This window comes from Erinaceus europaeus, chromosome 15 (assembly GCF_950295315.1).
Source record: "Erinaceus europaeus chromosome 15, mEriEur2.1, whole genome shotgun sequence".
Classification (NCBI taxonomy): Eukaryota; Metazoa; Chordata; class Mammalia; order Eulipotyphla; family Erinaceidae; genus Erinaceus; species Erinaceus europaeus.
In genome coordinates this window covers 18,286,049-18,304,341 of record NC_080176.1, presented here as the reverse complement: position 1 = coordinate 18,304,341, position 18,293 = coordinate 18,286,049, and the positions used below count along the sequence as shown (strand labels likewise).

At 51.1% G+C, this 18,293-nt stretch overlaps 2 protein-coding genes across 2 annotated transcripts; one reads left to right on the top strand and one right to left on the bottom strand.

Moving 5' to 3' along the window:
* Nucleotides 1-151: 151 nt before the first annotated feature.
* MAPK3 (mitogen-activated protein kinase 3) lies at nucleotides 152-10,265 on the bottom strand. Its single transcript, XM_007534654.3, has 9 exons — nucleotides 10,055-10,265; nucleotides 8,807-8,989; nucleotides 4,273-4,462; nucleotides 3,973-4,089; nucleotides 2,641-2,755; nucleotides 2,215-2,346; nucleotides 1,657-1,766; nucleotides 1,414-1,570; nucleotides 152-750 (listed from the first exon to the last, which is right to left on the bottom strand). The coding sequence occupies exons 1-8, from the start codon at nucleotides 10,222-10,224 to the stop codon at nucleotides 1,448-1,450; spliced, it is 1,140 nt and encodes a 379-aa protein (XP_007534716.1). The 5' UTR covers nucleotides 10,225-10,265; the 3' UTR covers nucleotides 152-750; nucleotides 1,414-1,447.
* A 6,046-nt stretch (nucleotides 10,266-16,311) lies between these two features.
* On the top strand, nucleotides 16,312-16,733 carry LOC103123974 (large ribosomal subunit protein eL38-like). The gene is made up of 2 exons (XM_007534653.2): nucleotides 16,312-16,373; nucleotides 16,563-16,733. Exons 1-2 carry the CDS (start codon nucleotides 16,312-16,314, stop codon nucleotides 16,690-16,692), a joined length of 192 nt encoding a protein of 63 aa, XP_007534715.1. The 3' UTR covers nucleotides 16,693-16,733.
* Nucleotides 16,734-18,293: the final 1,560 nt, after the last annotated feature.

Below are 18,293 nucleotides of genomic sequence, written 5' to 3'. Positions count from 1 at the left end.
GAGAGTGACTAAGGGGAAAACTGACCCCATCTTGCTGAGAAGGAGCTCCTATGTACCATCCTCAGCCTGGTGGAGGGACAGCTGGTCCTCAGAGCAGTCCCGTGGGGGTGGGGTGGGGGCGGCGCACACAGAGAGAGGCAGGACCACCACATACACATCTCTATATTTATATATTAGATACAGGCACGGGGGGGAGGAGGGCAGGGGCTCTCCGCTGGCCCCCGCCTCCACTTCTGGTCACCCACAGACAGAAGCAGCAGGGGGCGTTACAGGTGGCAGCTTTGGGAGGTGGGGGGTGGGGCCCGAGCCTTGTTCCTCAGGGACACTAGCCCTTGACACATGGGAAATGTTCCTCCCGGAGGAAAAAGGGGGTGGGGTTTGAATGAGTAGAGGTGGGGGGCAGGGCTCGCACTGAGTCCCTACGCAGCGCCCCCCAGGGCCCAGTCCACCCAGGGCAGCCAAAGCCCTTCAATTCCAGAACTAGCAGAGACTGGACTAGCCGAGGGGGGACCTGGGGAACAGGATGAAGGCAGAGCAACAGCAAGAAATTTGCTTTGGGGCCCCTTGAGCCTCTTGGGTCCTAGGTAAGGAGGGAGCATGGAAGCCTTCCTGGAAGAGGATGCCAGAGCACAGCGAGGGCAAGCGGCCAGCTGGCAAGCCCTCAGCCTGGCCTAGGCTGCTGGGGGTCTGGGCGGGGCACAGTGTCCACTTTCTAACAGTCCAAAGGGAAGGGCAGGCAGCAGGCAGGGCCTAAACAACAAGGCAGGAGAGGAACCGTCAGTACCTGGGGGAGGGCTGGCTCCCAGAACCCCAACCTCCACTGTTGTCACTGTGCCCCACGGGGGAGTGGAAGGGCCATGGCTCAGTGGATGGTATGACATTAGTTTTTGTCTCAAGGTGCTGTGATAAAGGATCAGGCAGTGGATGCCAGCGGCCTGGCAGTGTGACAGCGCCTGCCCCAGGCTGGCTTTCCTTGGAGCCTTTTCCAGGAAACTGAGGCGGACAGAGGGGGAATCTTGCTCACAGCTCTTATTGTCAGAGCCGGCTAGAGACAAACAGAGGTCTGAAGCAAGTGGCCAGGAGGGCAGTGTGGGTGCAGGCAGCTCCTGGGTGCAGGTGTCCAAAAGACAAAAACAAAAACCCCAATATCGGTCAGGCTGGACCTGGCTGACTCCTCCCGAGGTGCTCACAGCCCCACTTGCCTCTCAAGCCATCCTAGGTGGGGCAAGACCGACGCCATCTTTCTGGCTACTAGCACTGGGAAAGAGAAGGGGAGACATCTGCGGGGGGAGGCTATGGCCTGGGACATGTGTCACTGGACACATGGGTCATGGGTGCTGGCAAGCCTGTGACTGTAATAAGCTGAGTGGGGTGCCCTGATATGGAGTTGCCTGAGAAATGGGGAGCACTCACCCACTGGGACCCCAGGGAGCAGAGCCTGCCCAGGCTAGGGGGCCTCCAGTGCCCCAGGCTGGAAGGGGGCTGTCTCCTGGAAGATGAGCTCCTTCAGCCGCTCCTTGGGAAGGTCATCCAGCTCCATGTCAAAGGTGAAAGGTTCCTCGGCCACTGGCTGGGGGGCAGAGGAGGGAGGTTCATGTCAGGGACTAAGCGCTGGCCAGCCAGTCCCCTGCCTGGGGGGCGGGCAGGTCTGCCCACCTCATCCGTTGGGTCGTAGTACTGCTCCAGGTAGGGGTGAGCCAGCGCTTCCTCCACTGTGATCCGCTTGTTGGGGTTAAAGGTCAACATCCGGTCTAGCAAGTCAAGTGCTGAGGAAGGGCGGGAGTCAGGGACGGTCAAGGTCCCCAAGAGGCATCGCTTGGCTTGTTGATGCTCAGGGGTTTTTTTTCAATAGAGACAAAAAGTGAGGGGGAAGGGAAGAGACCACGGCCCTGAAGTTTCATTCAATGCAGTGGGCACCAGGCTCTAACCTGGGCTTCATATAAGGCCAGGCAGGTAGTGCACTGTCCTAGTGATCTCTTTTTTTTATATTTATTTATTCATTTATTGGATAGAGAGAAACAGCTGGAAGGTGGAGACAGGAAGAGAGAAAGACAGCCCTGCTTCACCACTTAGGAAGCTTCCCCTGCAGGTGGGGACTGGGGGCTTGAGCCCAAGCCCTTGCACATGGGAAACATGCGTGCTCTCAACCAACTGTGCCACCGCCCAGCCCCCCAGTGAGCTCTTCCGTCGCCCACCTGCCCCCAGGTCTATCACCTTTGGAGTCCGACTTGGGAAAGAGCTTGGCCCAGGCCACCTTGGTCTTAGAGGGCAGAGACTGCAGGTAGTTCCGGGCTTTCATATTGATGATGCAGTTCAAGTCCTCTTGGGATGGGGAGCCCAGGATACCTGTGGGGAAGGTAGGTGCCCGGCTGAGAAATGATCCAAACCCCCCCACCCCCCAGCCAGGATGAGAGCCCCATCCCCACCCCTATCTGCTCCAGCCACTCAATGGAGATGAATGAAGGTCAAGGGTGCTAGACATTGGCAGCCCAGGGTTCAAGGCTGGCTCTTGCACTTCCCTCTTCAGCATAGTACGTGGCTCTGCTTTCGCCATGACTCAAATGGGGGTCGTGCCCACGTATGGCTAGAGCACCTCGGGGTGCTGCTTTCCTTCCAGGCCACTGGCCAGGTGTCCCTCACCCAGAATGTGGTTGAGCTGGTCCAGGTAGTGCTTGCCAGGGAAGATGGGTCGGTTGGAGAGCATCTCAGCCAGAATGCAGCCCACAGACCAGATGTCGATGGACTTGGTGTAGCCCTGGGGGAAAGCATGGGGCAGAGAGGAAGCGGTGGGCTCTGGCGTCAACCTTATTTGTCTTCGTTAACATTTCATTTGTTGGGGCCAGGCAGTGGCGCACCTGGTTAAGTGCACACATTACAGTGTGCAAGGACTCAGGTTCAAGCCCCTGGTCCCCAGGAAGAAAGCTTTGCAAGTGGTGAGTCAGGGCTGCAGGTGTCGCTGTCTCTTTCCCACTCTATCTCCCCCTCCCTGCTCAACTTCTGTCTGTCTTTATCTAATAATAATAATAAAAAAGAATTAAGAAAAAAGTTTCATTTGTTTGTTAATATTTTATTATTTATTAGATAAAGACAGAAATCAAGAGGGAAGGGGGCGAAGGAGGAGGAGGGGAAAGAGACCTACAGCACCACTTCACTGCTCATGAAACTTCACCATGTATGCAGGTGGGGATGGAGGCTTGACCCCGGTCCTTGTGCATTGTTGGAACATCTGCACTCAAGCAGGTATGCCATTGCCCAACCCCTCATTTATTTATTAATAAGAAAGATAAGGGCTGGCGAGACAGCATGTTTATGCAAAAGACTCTCATGCCTGAGGCTCCAAGCTCCCAGGTTCAACCCCCAGCCAGAGCTGAGCAATGCTTTGGTGTTTCTCTCTGTATCTTTCTCAATTAAAAAAAAATATATATATATATATATATATATATATATTTCTAAAAAAGAAATAATGGTAAGGAAATAATTAAAAAATAAAGATAAGAGGAAAAAGAGAGAACACCAGACATCACTTTGGCACATGTGCTGCTGGGGGACGAACTTGGGACTTCCTGCTTAAATCCAGCACTTTATCTACTGTGCCCCCTCCTGGATCAAATCTGGGCCAGCCTTAACAGGGCCTTGTAGGCTGAGCAGAGCCACCCCCTCCAGCCTAGGTTCAACACCAGCCAAGGAGGGAAGGACAGAAGCCCAGAGGAGGTCATGTCAAGGACAGGACTAACAGGACAAGGTCCTGGGGCTTACTTTTTTTTTTTTTTAAGATTAATTAACTTTAAAATGTTTATTTATTTATGAAGGGGAGAGAGAACCAGAGCATCCTGTTGGCATATGTGATGTTGGGGATTGAATCCCAGACCTCGTTCTTGAGAATCCAGAGTTTTATTCACTGCATCACCTCCCAGACCTCAGTTCTTTCTGAGGGCTGGCCCCATTCCTTTAAGGACAGCTTCTCCCACCTACCTTGGAATTAAGCATGATCTCTGGGGCCCGGTACCAGCGTGTGGCCACATACTCCGTCAGGAAGCCGGTGTGGTCATGCTCAGGATCAGCGATCCGGGCCAGGCCGAAATCACAGATCTGTAATCCAAACCAGGCTGCTGAGCTTGGTGTCCAAGACCTCACGGCAAATCGGTTGCTGGGCAGATTCTGCCTGGCCCGTTCCCTTTGCCTGCAGTGGGCTCCCACCCAAGGGACTACTGGGTCCTGGGAAGCCCTAGATCCCAGAGGGACAAAGAGGGGACAGTCATGCAGCCCTCTGACCTTAAGGTCGCAGGTGGTGTTGATAAGCAGGTTGGAGGGCTTCAAGTCCCGGTGGAGCACATTGGCTGAGTGGATGTACTTGAGGCCCCGAAGGATCTGGTAGAGGAAGTAGCAGATGTGGTCATTGCTCAGCTGCTGGCTTTTAAGCAACTTGTAGAGGTCTGTCTCCATCAGGTCCTGCACGATGTAGCTGATGACGGCACCGGGGACCCCCTCCCAGGTCGGGGGGCGCAGGGGCACGTGGTTAAGAAAAACAGGTTGGGAATCGGGTGGTAGCGCAGCGGGTTAAGCGCATATGGCGCAAAGCGCAAGGACCGGCGTAAGGATCCCGGTTCGAGCCCCCAGCTCCCCCACCTGCAGGGGAATCGCTTCCCGGGCGGTGAAGCAGGTCTGCAGGTGTCTATCTTTCTCTCCGCCTCTCTATCTTCCCCTCCTCTCTCCATTTCTGTCCTATCCAACGATGACGACCTCAATAACAACAACAATAGCTACAACAATAAAACAACAAGGGCAATAAAAGGAAATAAATAAATAAAAACAGGCTAAAGATTCAGAAGGTGGTACACTGGATAAAGTGTTGGACTCTCAAGCACAAGGCCCTGAGTTCAATTCCCAACAGTTCATGTACCAGAGTGCTGTCTGGTTGTCTTTCTGTCTCTTTTAAAAATATTATTTGTTTAATCGTATTATTTTCTTTTTCATTTTAGAGTTATCACTGAGGCTCAGTGCCTGCACTATGAATCTACTGCTCCTGGCGGCCAATTTTTTTTTTTTTAAGATACAACAGAAAGAAATTGAGAGGGCAGGGGAAGACAGAGGGAGAAAGAAAGATAGATACCTGCAGATCTGCTTCACTACTTGTGAAGCGACCCCCCCCCCCCCGCAGGTGGGGAGTGGGGGATAGAACTGGGATCTTTGTATTGCTACTTATGCTTCTACTATGTGCGGTTAGCCCGGTATGCCACTACCCAGTCCCCTTAAAATGATTTTAATAGCACGAAGCGCAAGGACCAGAGTAAGAATCCTGGTTCAAGCCCCGGCTCCCCATCTGCAGGGGAGTCACTTCACAGATGGTGAAGCAGGTCTGCAGGTGTCTGTCTTTCTCTCCCCCTCTCTGTCTTCCCTTTCCCTCTTCATTTCTGTCTGTCCTAGCCAACAATGACATTAACAACAATAACTACAACAATAAAACAACAAGGGCAACAAAAGGGAAATAAATATAAAAAAGTGTTTTTAATAAAAAAAATCTATTCTCTATTTATTTATTTATTGGGTAGAGACAGACAGAAATTAAGAGGGGAGGGGAAGATACAGAGAAGGAAAGAGACAGAGATTTGTGAAGCTTTCTCCCTGCAGATAGCTAACAGGGGCTTGAACTGGGTCCTTGCACGCTGTAATGTGTGCGCTTAACCAGGTGCGCCCCTGCCTGGTCCCTCCGATTCTCTTTTTCTCCTCCTATCTTTCTCAATAATCAATAAAGCCTTTTTAAAAAAATTTCCTTTTTGTTGCCCATGCTGTTTTTATTGTTGTAGTTATTATTGTTGTTGTTATTGTTGTCGTTGTTGTTGGATAGGACAGAGAGAAATGGAGAGAAGAGGGGAAGACGGGGGGGGGGGGGGGAGGGAAAGACAGACACCTGCAGACCTGCTTCACCACCTGTGAAGCGACGCCCTGTAGGTGGGGAGCCAGAGGCTTGAACCGGGATCCTCACACCGGTCCTTGTGCTTTGCACTTAACCCACTGCGCTACTGCCCGGGTCCCAATAAAGTTTTTAAAAATAAATTAATAAATAAATGAATGAATGAAAAACAGGCTCTGAGGACTAGGTGGCCAGTGTCTCCAGATTTAGCAGACCTACCCGCCCACATGACAGGTGGGCAAGGCCCATACTGCAGCTCAGCTGGTGGCCCTGAGCCAGGCTCTGGCCACTCAAATTCTGTGCCCTATTGAAAAAATGGCAACAGGGAGTCGGGCTGTAGCGCAGGGGTTAAGCGCAGGTGGCGCAAAGCGCAAGGACCGGCGTAAGGATCCTGGTTTGAGCCCCCAGCTCCCCACCTGCAGGGGAGTTGCTTCACAAGTGGTGAAGCAGGTCTGCAGGTGTCTATCTTTCTCTCCCTCTCTCTGTCTTCCCCCATCTCTCTCCATTTCTCTCTGTCCTATTCAACAACAACGACAACAATAATAACTACAATAAGAAAACAACAAGGGCAACAAAAGGGGATAAATAAAATAAATATTAAAAAAAAAAGAAAGAAAAAATGGCAACAATTAACAGTAGGAGATAGTCCAGTGGATGAAAGTGCTGAACTCTCAAGCAGGAGGTCCTGAGTTTGATCCCCATCACTGTGTGTGCCAGTGATGCTCTGGTTCTCTCTGCCCATCCCATCTCTCCTAAATCAATCAATCAATCAATCAATCAACCAATAAGCAGACAGTGTGCCAGTGTACTGCTCTGGCACAGGCAGCACCAGAGATTGAACTAGAAACCTCAGGGATGCAAGTCTGATATTAGAAATAGTCAAACTATTCCCCCAATCATTATAAATATAAATAAAATAAATATTTTCTAGTTGTATAAAAGCAGCTTTGGAGTTAACTTGTTCGTGTCTTGTTACCCCACTCCACCACTCATTGCAGGATTGTCTCTGCCTCTCTCTCTCATCTATAAAGTCAGGGGAAGAACTCTTCTCCTTATAAAGATAAGAGACACAGAGAGAGACAGGGTGAGAGTGAAAGAGACTACAGCACTGAAGCCTCCTTCAATGTGGGGGAGGGGGAGCCTGGGTTCGAACCTGCGTCAATCACATGGCCAACTGGTACACTACCCAGGTGAGCTATTGCACCTGCCTGGAAGAGCAGTTGTTTACAGTGAGCAAAGAGCCAGCCTGGATCTTGGCGTGTGCTAAGCGCTCACCACACATGCATGAGCACTGCTGCGGTGCGTGCCCCAGCCACGTGGCAGCTGAGAGGGTTAAATGAGATGCCGTATGAACACCATCTGGCCTGCAAGAAATGTTTGCTTAAAAATAAAAAGCCTGCCTTATGGGAATGGCGCGTGCACAACAACTGAGCAAGAACTGACTCCCTAAAGCACACTCCCACTCCAAGAGCGCCGGCCCCACCTCCCAAGACAGAGGAGCCAACAGGCCCTCCGTGTTTTCAGATAAAACAAAGATCAGGCATCTGAGAGTCAATGAATAAGTAAGTAGCTGCCATATGGTTGGCCTCTGAAACAGCGAGTTCAGACTGCCTTTTAGAACCCAGGTTCGTGGCCCGGAGGCTGGCACAGTGGTTGATTTCAGGACTTGTGAGCTTGAGGTCCTGATTCGACCCCTGACACTGCATATGACACAGTGCTGTCCTGGCTTCTCTCTCTCCTTCTAGTACATACAGACATATATAAGGTATGTCAAGAAGGAAAAAGATTCAGCCCCCAAATGGCCATCTAAGAACATCCATCCAGAGCAGCCCTGCTGCTCTCTAGATGAGGCCCAGAGAGAGATAGCGGTGAGTGCAGGACTTCCTGGTCAGGGGGCTACAGATGGGGTGGGTCAATTCCTCTCTTGGGACTGATGGGGAGGAGTGACAAGCTGCCAGCAATGAAACCAATCAGGAAATGGGCAAGTAACCAGGAGAGTGATAAGAGGTGGGCCCCTCCCTGGGCAAGGTGCAGGTACACAGGTAGTGGGGTGGGACCCTGGGCAAGAAGTGCCCAGAACAGAGGATAGATGCTCCCCTGAGAGTGGGGGGAGGGGAGGAGACTGGCAGTCACAGCAGCACCTGATTTGGGGTCTTCTGATGCTCAGCACCCTCATAATTGAAGTGTAGCTGATAAGGCCAACCTCAAGAGGGTAGTTGGGAGTTAGAAAGGTCAAGGTAGTTGTAGCAGAGTGGTTCTGCAAAAAGACAGGTTCAATCCTGAGGTCCCAGGTTCAGTCCCCATCACCACCCTCAGCCAGAGCTGAGCAGTGCTTTGAGGTCTTTCTATGTAGCTTTCTCTCAGTAAAATAAAAAAGATATATTTCACATACACACAATGAAAACAAACATCAAGGTGTGTGCTGTGCATAGCACTGGACTCAGAGTAGGCTCTCAAAAAGGGGGGGGGGTTTCTTCCATTTGCCTCGTTCCACTGTGAGGCTCTGAGAGCAAAGAATCGTGGTCTGTTAAACAAGAGTGGACTGTGGGCAGAAGCCATGTGGTCAAGGCATTGCAGAGGCCAGAGGACAAAGCTCCTATACAGACCATCTTGCCCAGCCTCCTGGGGGGTGTGGGGGGGGACAGAGTGGAAAACAGACTCCCCCAAGGCCACCCAGCTTGGGCGCAGCGGGTCAGGGGCTCCTCTGAAACCCCTCCAGTCCTTGTCCACACGGTGGGCTCTCTTTTGCTGGAAAGTGGCTTTGACTGGGTTTTGACTGGGTTTGCTCTGGAGGGTGGGATGAAGGAGGAAACAGAAAGCCGCCAGGCCACGGGCTCAGGGCCCAGTTCCGAGGAGGCCCTGCCCGGCCGGCTACCCGGCTCAGGTGAAGGATACACGTCCCTCATGGCTTCCAGGGTGGGCGCCCGCAGAATGTCCCGGATGCCAATAACGTTCTCATGGCGGAAGCGCAGCAGGATCTGGATCTCTCGGAGCGTGCGCTGGCAGTAGGTCTGGTGCTCAAAGGGGCTGATCTTCTTGATGGCCACCCGGGTCTTGCGTACATGGTCATAAGCGGAGCTGCGAGGGGGACAGAGAAATGTATGCGGGTGGTGTAGCCTGACCAAAGGAGTCCAGGGGAGTTCAGGCCCTGGCTGAGGTGGGAGCCAACCCAGGCCTAGGCTGGGAGGGAAGGGAGCTGGCTAGCACCAGCCAAGTCATAAACAATACTGGTTCCTTCCTGCTGTGCAGGCCTGCGCTCCCGGGGGAGCAGGCTGGGGACTGGCCAAGCTGCCCTTTGGTGACTTCACAAACAGAGGAAGCGACTGACCGCTCGCTGACTTCCCCTCGCTCCAGTCCCTTCCATTCTCCACTCCATGCTGCCCTGACCCCTCATCCTCCCCTTCCAGGATGGCCTCCCTGAACCCAGACGAGCCAGAGAGTGGGAGCTAGGAGGCTGCGGCTCAGGGAGGAGGAGGGAATGAGAGCAGGGACAGGTTGGGGCTGGGGTCAGGGCCAGGCACCTGGGCAGCAGAGCTGCTCCCAGATGAACAAAGGCCCAGAGTGCACAGCGGGGCTGGGGGCTGGGGGTTGGAGGAAGGCACAGATGGGCCCCCCAAAGTCACAGTGCCGGGGGGGGGGGGGGGGGGAGGGGCGCCCCGGACCTCTCGTGGTTCACTGGGCCCCTGGCCCGAAGTTCTGCCCCACCCTGTCCAGCTCTGAGCTCTGCTTTAGCTCAAACTCCTGGACAGGCCCCGCCCCATGGGGGGGTGCATCCCGGGCATCCAGTCGCCAGAGGGGGTCCTCCACCCCCTCCTCGCTAAAGATATTCCCTCCCCAAGAACAGAGTCTCTTCGCCCCAACCGTGTCTACAGGCTCCCCCAGGCCCCCGGCTCCCCCTGCAGCCCTGGATGCCTCACCCTTCCTCGTAGGATGCTGGGCTCCAGGGCTCCAGCCCCGCTCTGAACCCGCGCAGCCCCCCGCCCCCCAGGCATCCCGAGGCCCTCTCCCCGGGACGCTCCCAGGTTCCCAGCGCCCCGCAGGCTTCGGGACCCCGGGGGGGCTCCATCGCCCTGGAAGCCCTGGGCCCCCCAGAGGCCCCCGGGACCCGACCCCGCAGGGCCCCCTCCCCCGGACGGCCCTCACCTGACCATGCCGTACGCGCCCTCGCCGATGTACTGCAGCTGCGTGTAGCGCGGGCCCACGTCGAACGGCTGCCCCTTCACCAGTTCCACCTCCCCCGGGACCCCCGGGCCGACCCCATCAGCTCCCCGGGGCTCCCCGCCCCCGCCCCCCGGAGCCGCCGGCGCCGCCATCTCCACTCCTCCCTCCCGCCGGCCCACCCTCCTCCCCCGCCCCGCCCGAGGCCCCGCCCCGCCCGAGGCCCCGCCCCTCCACAGGCCGCGCCCCCGCGCACCACGTGACCCGGCCCCCGCGCGCCCGCCTGCCCACCGCGTGGCAGGTGCACCTGCCGGGCGCCTCCGCGGGGTCCGACCCCTGATCGCCCCCTGAGAGCCTGATCGCCGGGAGCCCAAAGGCGGGGTGATGCAGCGCGGCCACCAGAGCGGCCCCGGGGCTCGAGCTGCAGCCTCTGGGAAGCTCTCTCCAGCCCCCGGAGTCCCCTCCCCGAGCCAGGCCGGGCCCTGGTGACAGGGAGCCCGTCCGCGGGTCCTGGCGCCCGTGGAGCCCGCGCGCCCGCGCATGTGGCCTGTCACATTGCGGAGCTGAAGCGCGAGTCTGGCTGGCGACTCGGAGACAGTCGGACAGACAGCTGGAGCCACAGGACCCAGGGCTCCGGTCCTAGTGGCGGCCTCTCCCAGTAGCGATGCAGATGCAAGGCCCTGTGCCTTGAGTTCAGACACCCGCCCCCGCCCAGCCTGCCTCTCCATGGAAGGTTGGAGAAAAGCGCAGGGCAGGTAACTGGGCTTGGTTCAAATACACTCTCAGATGCTCTCTCTCTTAATGCTTTATTTGTTTATTAGCGAGAGTGAGAGAGAGAGAGAGAGAGAGAGGAGAGACAGGACCAGAGCGTCACTGGCATAGGCAATGCCAGGGATTGAACTCAGGTTTTTAAAATCCACTTTGCCACTTCCAGGGGCCTCTCAGGCTGCTCTCAAAACTCCATTGCTTTTGGCACAACGATGGTCCTGTCCAGAGCATCATCTTTATGGTTTACACAACACTTTGAGCATGTTGGGTTTTCTTTTCAACACTGTACAGAAGACATGCCATATGATTTTTATTAACTGCCTGATCAGGAATGGTGTCTTTTACAGAGTTATTTGTTTCATTATGAGAGGGAAAGCACGTGTGAGACAGACCCAGATCGTTCTTTGGCACATGCAAGCAATGTCCAGGAATGAACTCAAAACTTCGTGTCTGAGTCCAACTTTCTAACCACTGTGCCACCTCCTAGGCACAGTGGCTGGACATTGTTGAGAGCTGGGGAATGTGACGTGGGTAAGGTCACTGTAATGATAACAGAGCTGAGATTCAAACAGGTATCACCTGACACGGAAGATGAGGTGCATACTAATATAATTTTTTTCTTTATTTATTTTGGACTGAGACAGTGAAATTGTGAGGGATAGGGAGATAGAAAAGGAACGAGAGACACCTGCAGCACTGCTTCACTGCTCATGAAGCTGCCTTTCTGCAGGTGGGGATTTGGGCTCGAACTGCTAACCTAGTTTACTGTGATGTGTGCGCTTTATCAGCCCCTGTTCATGAGTATTTCAGATTCACTCTGAATCGTAGATTGTGAAGATGGAAGGAAGTGCCCTAGAGACCATCCAGCCCATCCCTTCTCTTCACAGTAAGTATGTGAGCTGGAAGCTTCACTAGAAAAAATTAAAAAATCCCTGGGCTTCAGTAAGTGATGGCACTGCTGTTTATTTTCTCCCTGAGAGAATACAGGAAATACAGGTCAAGAGACAAATAGAGCAGTGCGAGGATTTTGAAGTGGCTGGTAATTAGATCTCTGTCCAGGCATCCGGCTCCAGAGTCCCAGTAGCCCACAGTCAGTCAGAGTCCAAGAAGCACTAATGAGATTGATGGGTTTTCAGTTTTTCATTTGATAAGCAGCTGAATGGCCCTGGGTGTGAAGTTCCAAGTAAGGGGCTGTGGTTGATGAGAGATTTTTTATTCTGTGATCTTGAATTCATGACTAAGAGTAAGAGGTTTCTGGAGCCAGGCTATCTGGGTTAGAACCCCATCACTGCTGTTGTTAGAGATTTATTTAATGGGGGTTGCAGCCGGTGGTGTACCAGGTTAAGCACACATAGTACAAAGCACAAGAGACCCCTGTTCGAGTCTCCAGCTCCTCACCTGCGGAGTGGGTTGGGCGAGGGGGGATTTGCTTCACAAGTGAAGCAGGTCTGCAGGTGTCTTTCTCACCCCCTCCCTTCCCCTCCCTCTCAATTTCTCTCTGTCCTATCCAATAAAATGGGAAAAACTGGCTGCCAGGAGCAGGCACCAAGTCCCGATAATAATCCTGGATGCAAAAAAAAAAAGTTTTTTTTAAAAAATATTTATTTATTATCCCTTTTGTTGCCCTTTTTATTGTTGTAGTTATTATTGTTTTTATTGATGTCATTGTTGTTGGATAGGACAGAGATAAATGGAGAGAGGAGGGGAAGACAGAGAGAGGGAGAGAAAGACAGACACCAGCAGACCTGCTTCACCACCTGTGAAGCGACTCCCCTGCAGGTGGGGAGCCAGGGGCTCGAACCGGGATCTTTACGCCAGTCCTTGCGCTTTGCACCACATGTGCTTATCCCGCTGCGCTACCGCCTGACTCCCCCCCAAAAAGTTTTTAACACAAAAGAGAGAAAGGGAGTGGTCCGGGAGGTGGTGCAGTGGATAAGGCTTTGGACTCTTACGCATGAGGTCCCAGTTCAATCCCCGGCAGCACATGTATCAGAGTGATGTCTGTTTTTTCCTCTATCTCTCTCCTGTCATTTCTCATGAATAAATAAAAAAATAAATAAAAATCTTTGAGAGAGAGAGAGAGAGAGAAAGGGAGAGAGAATTGGTGCATCACTCTGGCATACGCATTTTCAGGGCTTGAACTTAGGACCTCATGCTTGAGAGTTTAATGTGTTATCCACTGCACCACCCTCTGGGCAACTAGAATCCCATTTTTGCTACATGTATTGTTACTCTGAGCAAGTGATTCTCCACTTAAGGAGTTTTTTTCTTTTCTTTTCTTTTTAAGATTTGTTTATTTATTGGGGTCGGGGAGAGCACTGTTCTAGCATAAGGCGATGTACGAGGTAGGGATCGAACCAGTGGACTCTGACAGGCAAGCTGATGCTCTAATAGCTTGAGCTATCTCCAGCTGGACTCATGGAGGTGTCTGTCTTTCTCTCCTCCTCTCTGTCCTCCCCTCCTCTCTCAATTTCTCTCTGTCCTGTCCAACAACAACAACAAAGGAAAAATATGGCTGCCAGGATCAGTGGATTCATAGTGCAGGCACCTAGCCAGTGATAACTCTGGAGGCAAAAAAAAAAAAAAGTAAAATTTTATGTGACTGTTATCATCGTCATTTTATAGAGCACAAGTCACTTCTAGTTTATTATGGTTATGGGGATTAAAGCCTTTTTTATTTTTGCAGAACCATTATGCTATCTCCTCAGTCCGTAAGGTTGGAAGAAAGGCATTGGGGAGTGAGTCCATGGAAAATAGCTCAGAAGGTGGAGCACAGGACTTGTACTATTGAGGCTCCTGGGTCAACTCCCAACACTGCATGTACCAGCATGGTGCTCTGGATTCTCTCTCTCTCTAAAAGAAAAAGGAGAGGGGGGGGGAGAGGGAGAGAGAGAGAGAGAGACGGAGAGAGAAAGAGAGAGAGAAATGGGTAAAGCCTTGGACTCTCAGGCATGGGGTCCAGGGTTCCATCCCTGGTGTCTCCTATGCCAGAGTGATGCTCTGGTTCTCTCCCTTCTCTCATAAATAGTAAATGCATCTTTGGGAGTTGGGCGGTAGCACAGCGGGTTAAGCGCACGTGGCCCAAAGTGCAAGTTCCTGAGTAAGGATCCTGGTTCGAGCCTCTGGCTTCCCACCTGCAGGGGAGTCGCTTCCAGGAGGTGAAGCAGGTCTGTAGGTGTCTTTCTCTCCCCTTCTCTGTCTTCCCCTCCTCTCTCCATTTCTCTCTTTCCTATCCAACAATGACGACTTCAATAACAACAACAGTAAAACAACTAGGGCAACAAAAGGGAAAATAAATAAATATATAAATATTTTTTAAAAAGGCAAAAAAAATTGCATCTTTAAAAGAAGAGGGGCAGCAGGAGCCAAGGCCTAGAGGCAGGAGCGTGATCTGTGCAGTGTGGCTGAGATAGTGAGATATGGGGGAGACACAGCATTAGAGGAAGAGGCAGGCCAGCTGGGGAGAGAGGGAGGGAGGCTTGGATTCTGGCAAGGAGTCTGAATGTTACTCATTGAGCAGTAAAAGCCTTTGAGGGCCTTTTGCCAGATCGTTTTGCAACTGTGGAAGAGTATAGTGACTCAGAGAAAACACCACTGAGTTCAGCTTGGAGCCAGGTTTCCTAAGTGGGAGTGAGCTTCCCAGCATAGGAAAGGCTGGTCCTGTCTGGGAGCCTGCAGCATAGCATCTCAGTCCCATGGAGACGAGCGTGACTGAGAGTGTCCTCTAGTGACCGAGGTTGGTACTTCCTGGGAGGTTGGACTGAGATTTCTGTTTCATAGATTCAGTCATCTGCTTGAAACTGAGCAGCCTGCATGCCTGTCTGCCCGCCTGCATTCCTTCCTAAATATTTTATTTATTTACTGGGTAGAGATAGAGAAATCAAGAGGGAAAGGGGGGGCATGCGACACCTACAGCACAGTTTCACCACTCATGATGTTTCTCCTTACTGGTGGCGACTGAGGAGTCGTAACAGGATCTTTGCACACTGGAACATGTGTGTTCAACTGAATATGCCACTGCCTGGCCCTCAATTTTCTCTTTCTTTTTTTTTTAAATTTTTTAAATTAATTTTATTTTTGAGAGAGATGAAGAGAGGAGAGAGAGAAACACCAGAGCACTGCTCAGCTCAGGCTTATGGTGGTGCGGGGGATTGAACCTGGGACTTAGGAGCCTCATGCATGAGAGTCTGTTTGCATAACCATTATGCTGTCTCCCCCGCCCAATTTTCTCTTTCTTTCTTTGTCTTTCTGTCTTTCCTTGATTCTTTTTTTTTTTTAAGACTTTTAAAAAATATTTATTTGTGTATTCCCTTTTGTTGCCCTTGTTGTTTTATTGTTGTAGTCATTATTGTTGTCGTTGTTGGATAGGACAGGGAGAAAATGGAGAGAGGAGGGGAAGACAGAGCGGGGGAGAGAAAGACAGACACCTGCAGACCTGCTTCACAGCCTGTGAAGCGACTCCCCTGCAGGTGGGGAGCTGGGGACTCGAACCGGAATCCTTATGCTGGTCCTTGCGCTTTGCACCACGTGTGCTTAATCCTGACTCCCTCCATTCTTTTCTCTCTTTATTATTTATTTTTTTTAAAGATTTTATTTATTTATGAGAAAGATAGGAGGAGAGAGAACGAACCAGACATCACTTTGGCACATATGCTGCCGGGGGTCGAACTAAGGACCTTGTGCTTGAGAGTCCAAAGCTTTATCACGGCGCCACCTCCCAAACCACTTTATTTTTTCTTTTTCTTTTTTTTTTGAATTTTATTTTATTTACTTTCCCTTTTGCCCTTGTCGTTTTTTTCTGTTGTTGTAATTATTATTGTTAGATAGGACAGAGAGAAATGGAGAGAGGAGGGGAAGACAGAGAGGGGGAGAGAAAGACAGACACCTGCAGACCTGCTTCACCGCCTGTGAAGCGACTCCCCTGAAGGTGGGGAGCTGGGGACTCGAACCAGGATCCTTACACCAGTCTGCGCTTCGTGCCACCTGCGCTTAACCCGCTGCGCTACCGCCCAACTCCCTCTTCTTCTTTTTACCAGAGCTCTGCTCAGCTCTGGCATATGGTTGGAGGGAAGGATTGAACCGGGGACCTTGGCATCTCAAATATTACAACAATTTTGTATAATCGTTATGTTATCTCCCTCACCTCATGCCAGACAGTTTTATGTATAGACTGTCTTAGCATATTCATAGAAATAGAAGTAGATATTAGGAACATTTAACAGGAAAAAATAAAATCAAAAGCTTACTGGACTATGAGTTGTGAGGATCTTCAGGCATTCTTTCTCTACGAGGTTGTCCGTTACCTCATAATTCTCACTGTTGTTGGACTTTTTTTTATTTTTTCTTTCTTGGATTTTTGACTCTTTTTTTTTTATGTAGAGAGGGGAATTTTTCTACCCTCTTTGTTTCTCGCCGCTTGTTGAGAGTGTCTCTCTGTCTGTGCCAGCCGCCACGGTGCTACACACCTCGTCACTATGCCCCACAAAAAAATCAAGAACTTCCTGCTGACGGCCTGGCAGAAGGACACCAGTTCTGTGTCAAAATCAAGAAAACAAGGATAAGATGAAGTTTAAAGTCTGGTGTAGTGTCTGGGAGTTGACACAGTGTAAAAGCACTAGACTCTCAAGCAGCATCGGGTCCTGAGTTCAGTCCCCAACAGCACATGTACCAGAGTGATATCTGGTTCCTTCTCTCTCTCATCCTATCTTTGTCATTAATAAATAAGTAAAGTATTTAAAAAAAAAAAAGCCCAGTGTAGCAGATACCTCTATACATTGGTCATCACATACAAAGAGAAGGGAGAGAAACTGAAGCAGTCCCTGCCCCCAGGTTTGGCAGTAAAAGAGCTGAAATGAACCAGGAATGCTGACTTAAAATCTATTAAAAGTATTAAAGAGAGAGAGGAGAGGGAGAGACAGACAAGAGAGAGGAGAGACAATTCAGCACCACTCTGTCAACCATAGAGCTCCTTTGGTGCTGTCCATGGTGCTGACAGCCTGTGCTGGGGCTGAACACAGGGCCTCAAGCACAGCAGGGTGTGTGTTCTTACCCCATGAGCTATGTCCTGCTTCCCATCGTTAAAATTTTACTAGTGGCTGTTATGTGGCTCAGCTGTCTCCTTCAGATCTACCCAGACTGTCTGAAACCAGTTATTACCTGGTTGTGACATCAAGGCCTTAAGAGGGGCTGGTGGGTGACTTTCCTAGGGTTAACACAAACCAGTCCCATTTGAAGAGCACAGGTGAACACATTTAAACTCACACGGCTTGCCAGCACAAAATGAGAAGATAGCAAGTGTGGAGGAATAGGAGAACACTTTTAGGGAGTCGGATGGTAGCGCAGCAGGTTAAGCGCAAGTGGTACAAAGCGCAAGGACCTGCAGAAGGATCCTGGTTCGAGCCCCCAGCTCCCCACCTGCAGGGGAGTCGCTTCACAAGAGGTGAAGCAGGTCTGCAGGTGTCTATCTCTCCCCCTCTCTGTCTTCCCCTCCTCTCTCCATTTCTCTCTGTCCTATCCAACAACAATGACATCAATAATAACTACAACAATAAAACAACAAGGGCAACAAAAGGGAATAAATAAATAAGTATTAAAAAAGAATAAATAAATAAATGCCAGGAGGAAGCTCAGTGAGCACGTGTGGGGCCCCGAGTGATTCCTAGCACAGACAGGAGCACTGTGGACAGCACCCCAGACACTCTGAATGGTAGAGCTGTGCTTTGGTGTCTTGCTCTTCTCCCATTTTAGCCCTCTCTCCCCTTAATCTAAAAGATGCAGAATGAAAACAACTGGGCCGGGGAGGTAGTTTAGCAATATGGCATGTGTATAAGGTTCTGGGTTTTTCTCAGCACTGCATTAAAAAAAATTGGTCAGGGAAATAGTGTAAGGGTTCTGCAAAAGAATTTCTTGCCTGAGGTTCCAAGGTCCCAGGTTCAGTCTCCAGTACCACCATAAGCCAGAGCTGAGCAGGGCTCTGGTGAAAGCAAACAAACCACAGAAAACCAATGACAATTAAGTACTGACATAATTTGTTTGTATTCTTTTTGTTTATTTGTTTTTGTGAAGCCAGGGCCCTGCACACATACAGTTTGGCTGAAAGACACACACAGAGGGAGAGACTCTGCAGCACGAGGCTTCTCTTGGTGTTTTGATGTGTCCAAGTCATACCAGGGCTCTAATCAAGGCTTCAAATATGTTAGGGCACTCACTCTATCTGGTGAGTATTTCTCCATTGATTATTTACTTATTTATTGTAGAGCTGGAGTCTTGTGCAGGCATGATTTCACCACTCTGGGTCTGCCTTTTTCTTGTAGATTTTTAAAGTGTTCTGATATATGGCATATGTTTTTTTAAAAAAAGATTTTATTTATTTATGAAAAAAATAGGAAGAGAGAGAAAGAACCAGACATCACTCTGGCACATGTGCTGCCAGGGACCTCATGCTTGAGAGTCGAAA

Excerpts from the sequence above, each read along its gene's own strand:
- MAPK3 (XM_007534654.3), bottom strand. The coding sequence starts at position 10,224 with ATGGCGGCGCCGGCGGCTCCGGGGGGCGGGGGCGGGGAGCCCCGGGGA. Across the intron at positions 8,990-10,054 it reads GGCGCGTACGGCATGGTCAG|CTCCGCTTATGACCATGTAC; the intron begins GTGAGGGCCGTC and ends TCCCCCTCGCAG. Across the intron at positions 1,571-1,656 it reads ACTACGACCCAACGGATGAG|CCAGTGGCCGAGGAACCTTT; the intron begins GTGGGCAGACCT and ends TCTGCCCCCCAG.
- LOC103123974 (XM_007534653.2), top strand. The coding sequence starts at position 16,312 with ATGCCCCACAAAAAAATCAAGAACTTCCTGCTGACGGCCTGGCAGAAG. Across the intron at positions 16,374-16,562 it reads CAGAAGGACACCAGTTCTGT|TAAAGTATTTAAAAAAAAAA; the intron begins GTCAAAATCAAG and ends TTAATAAATAAG.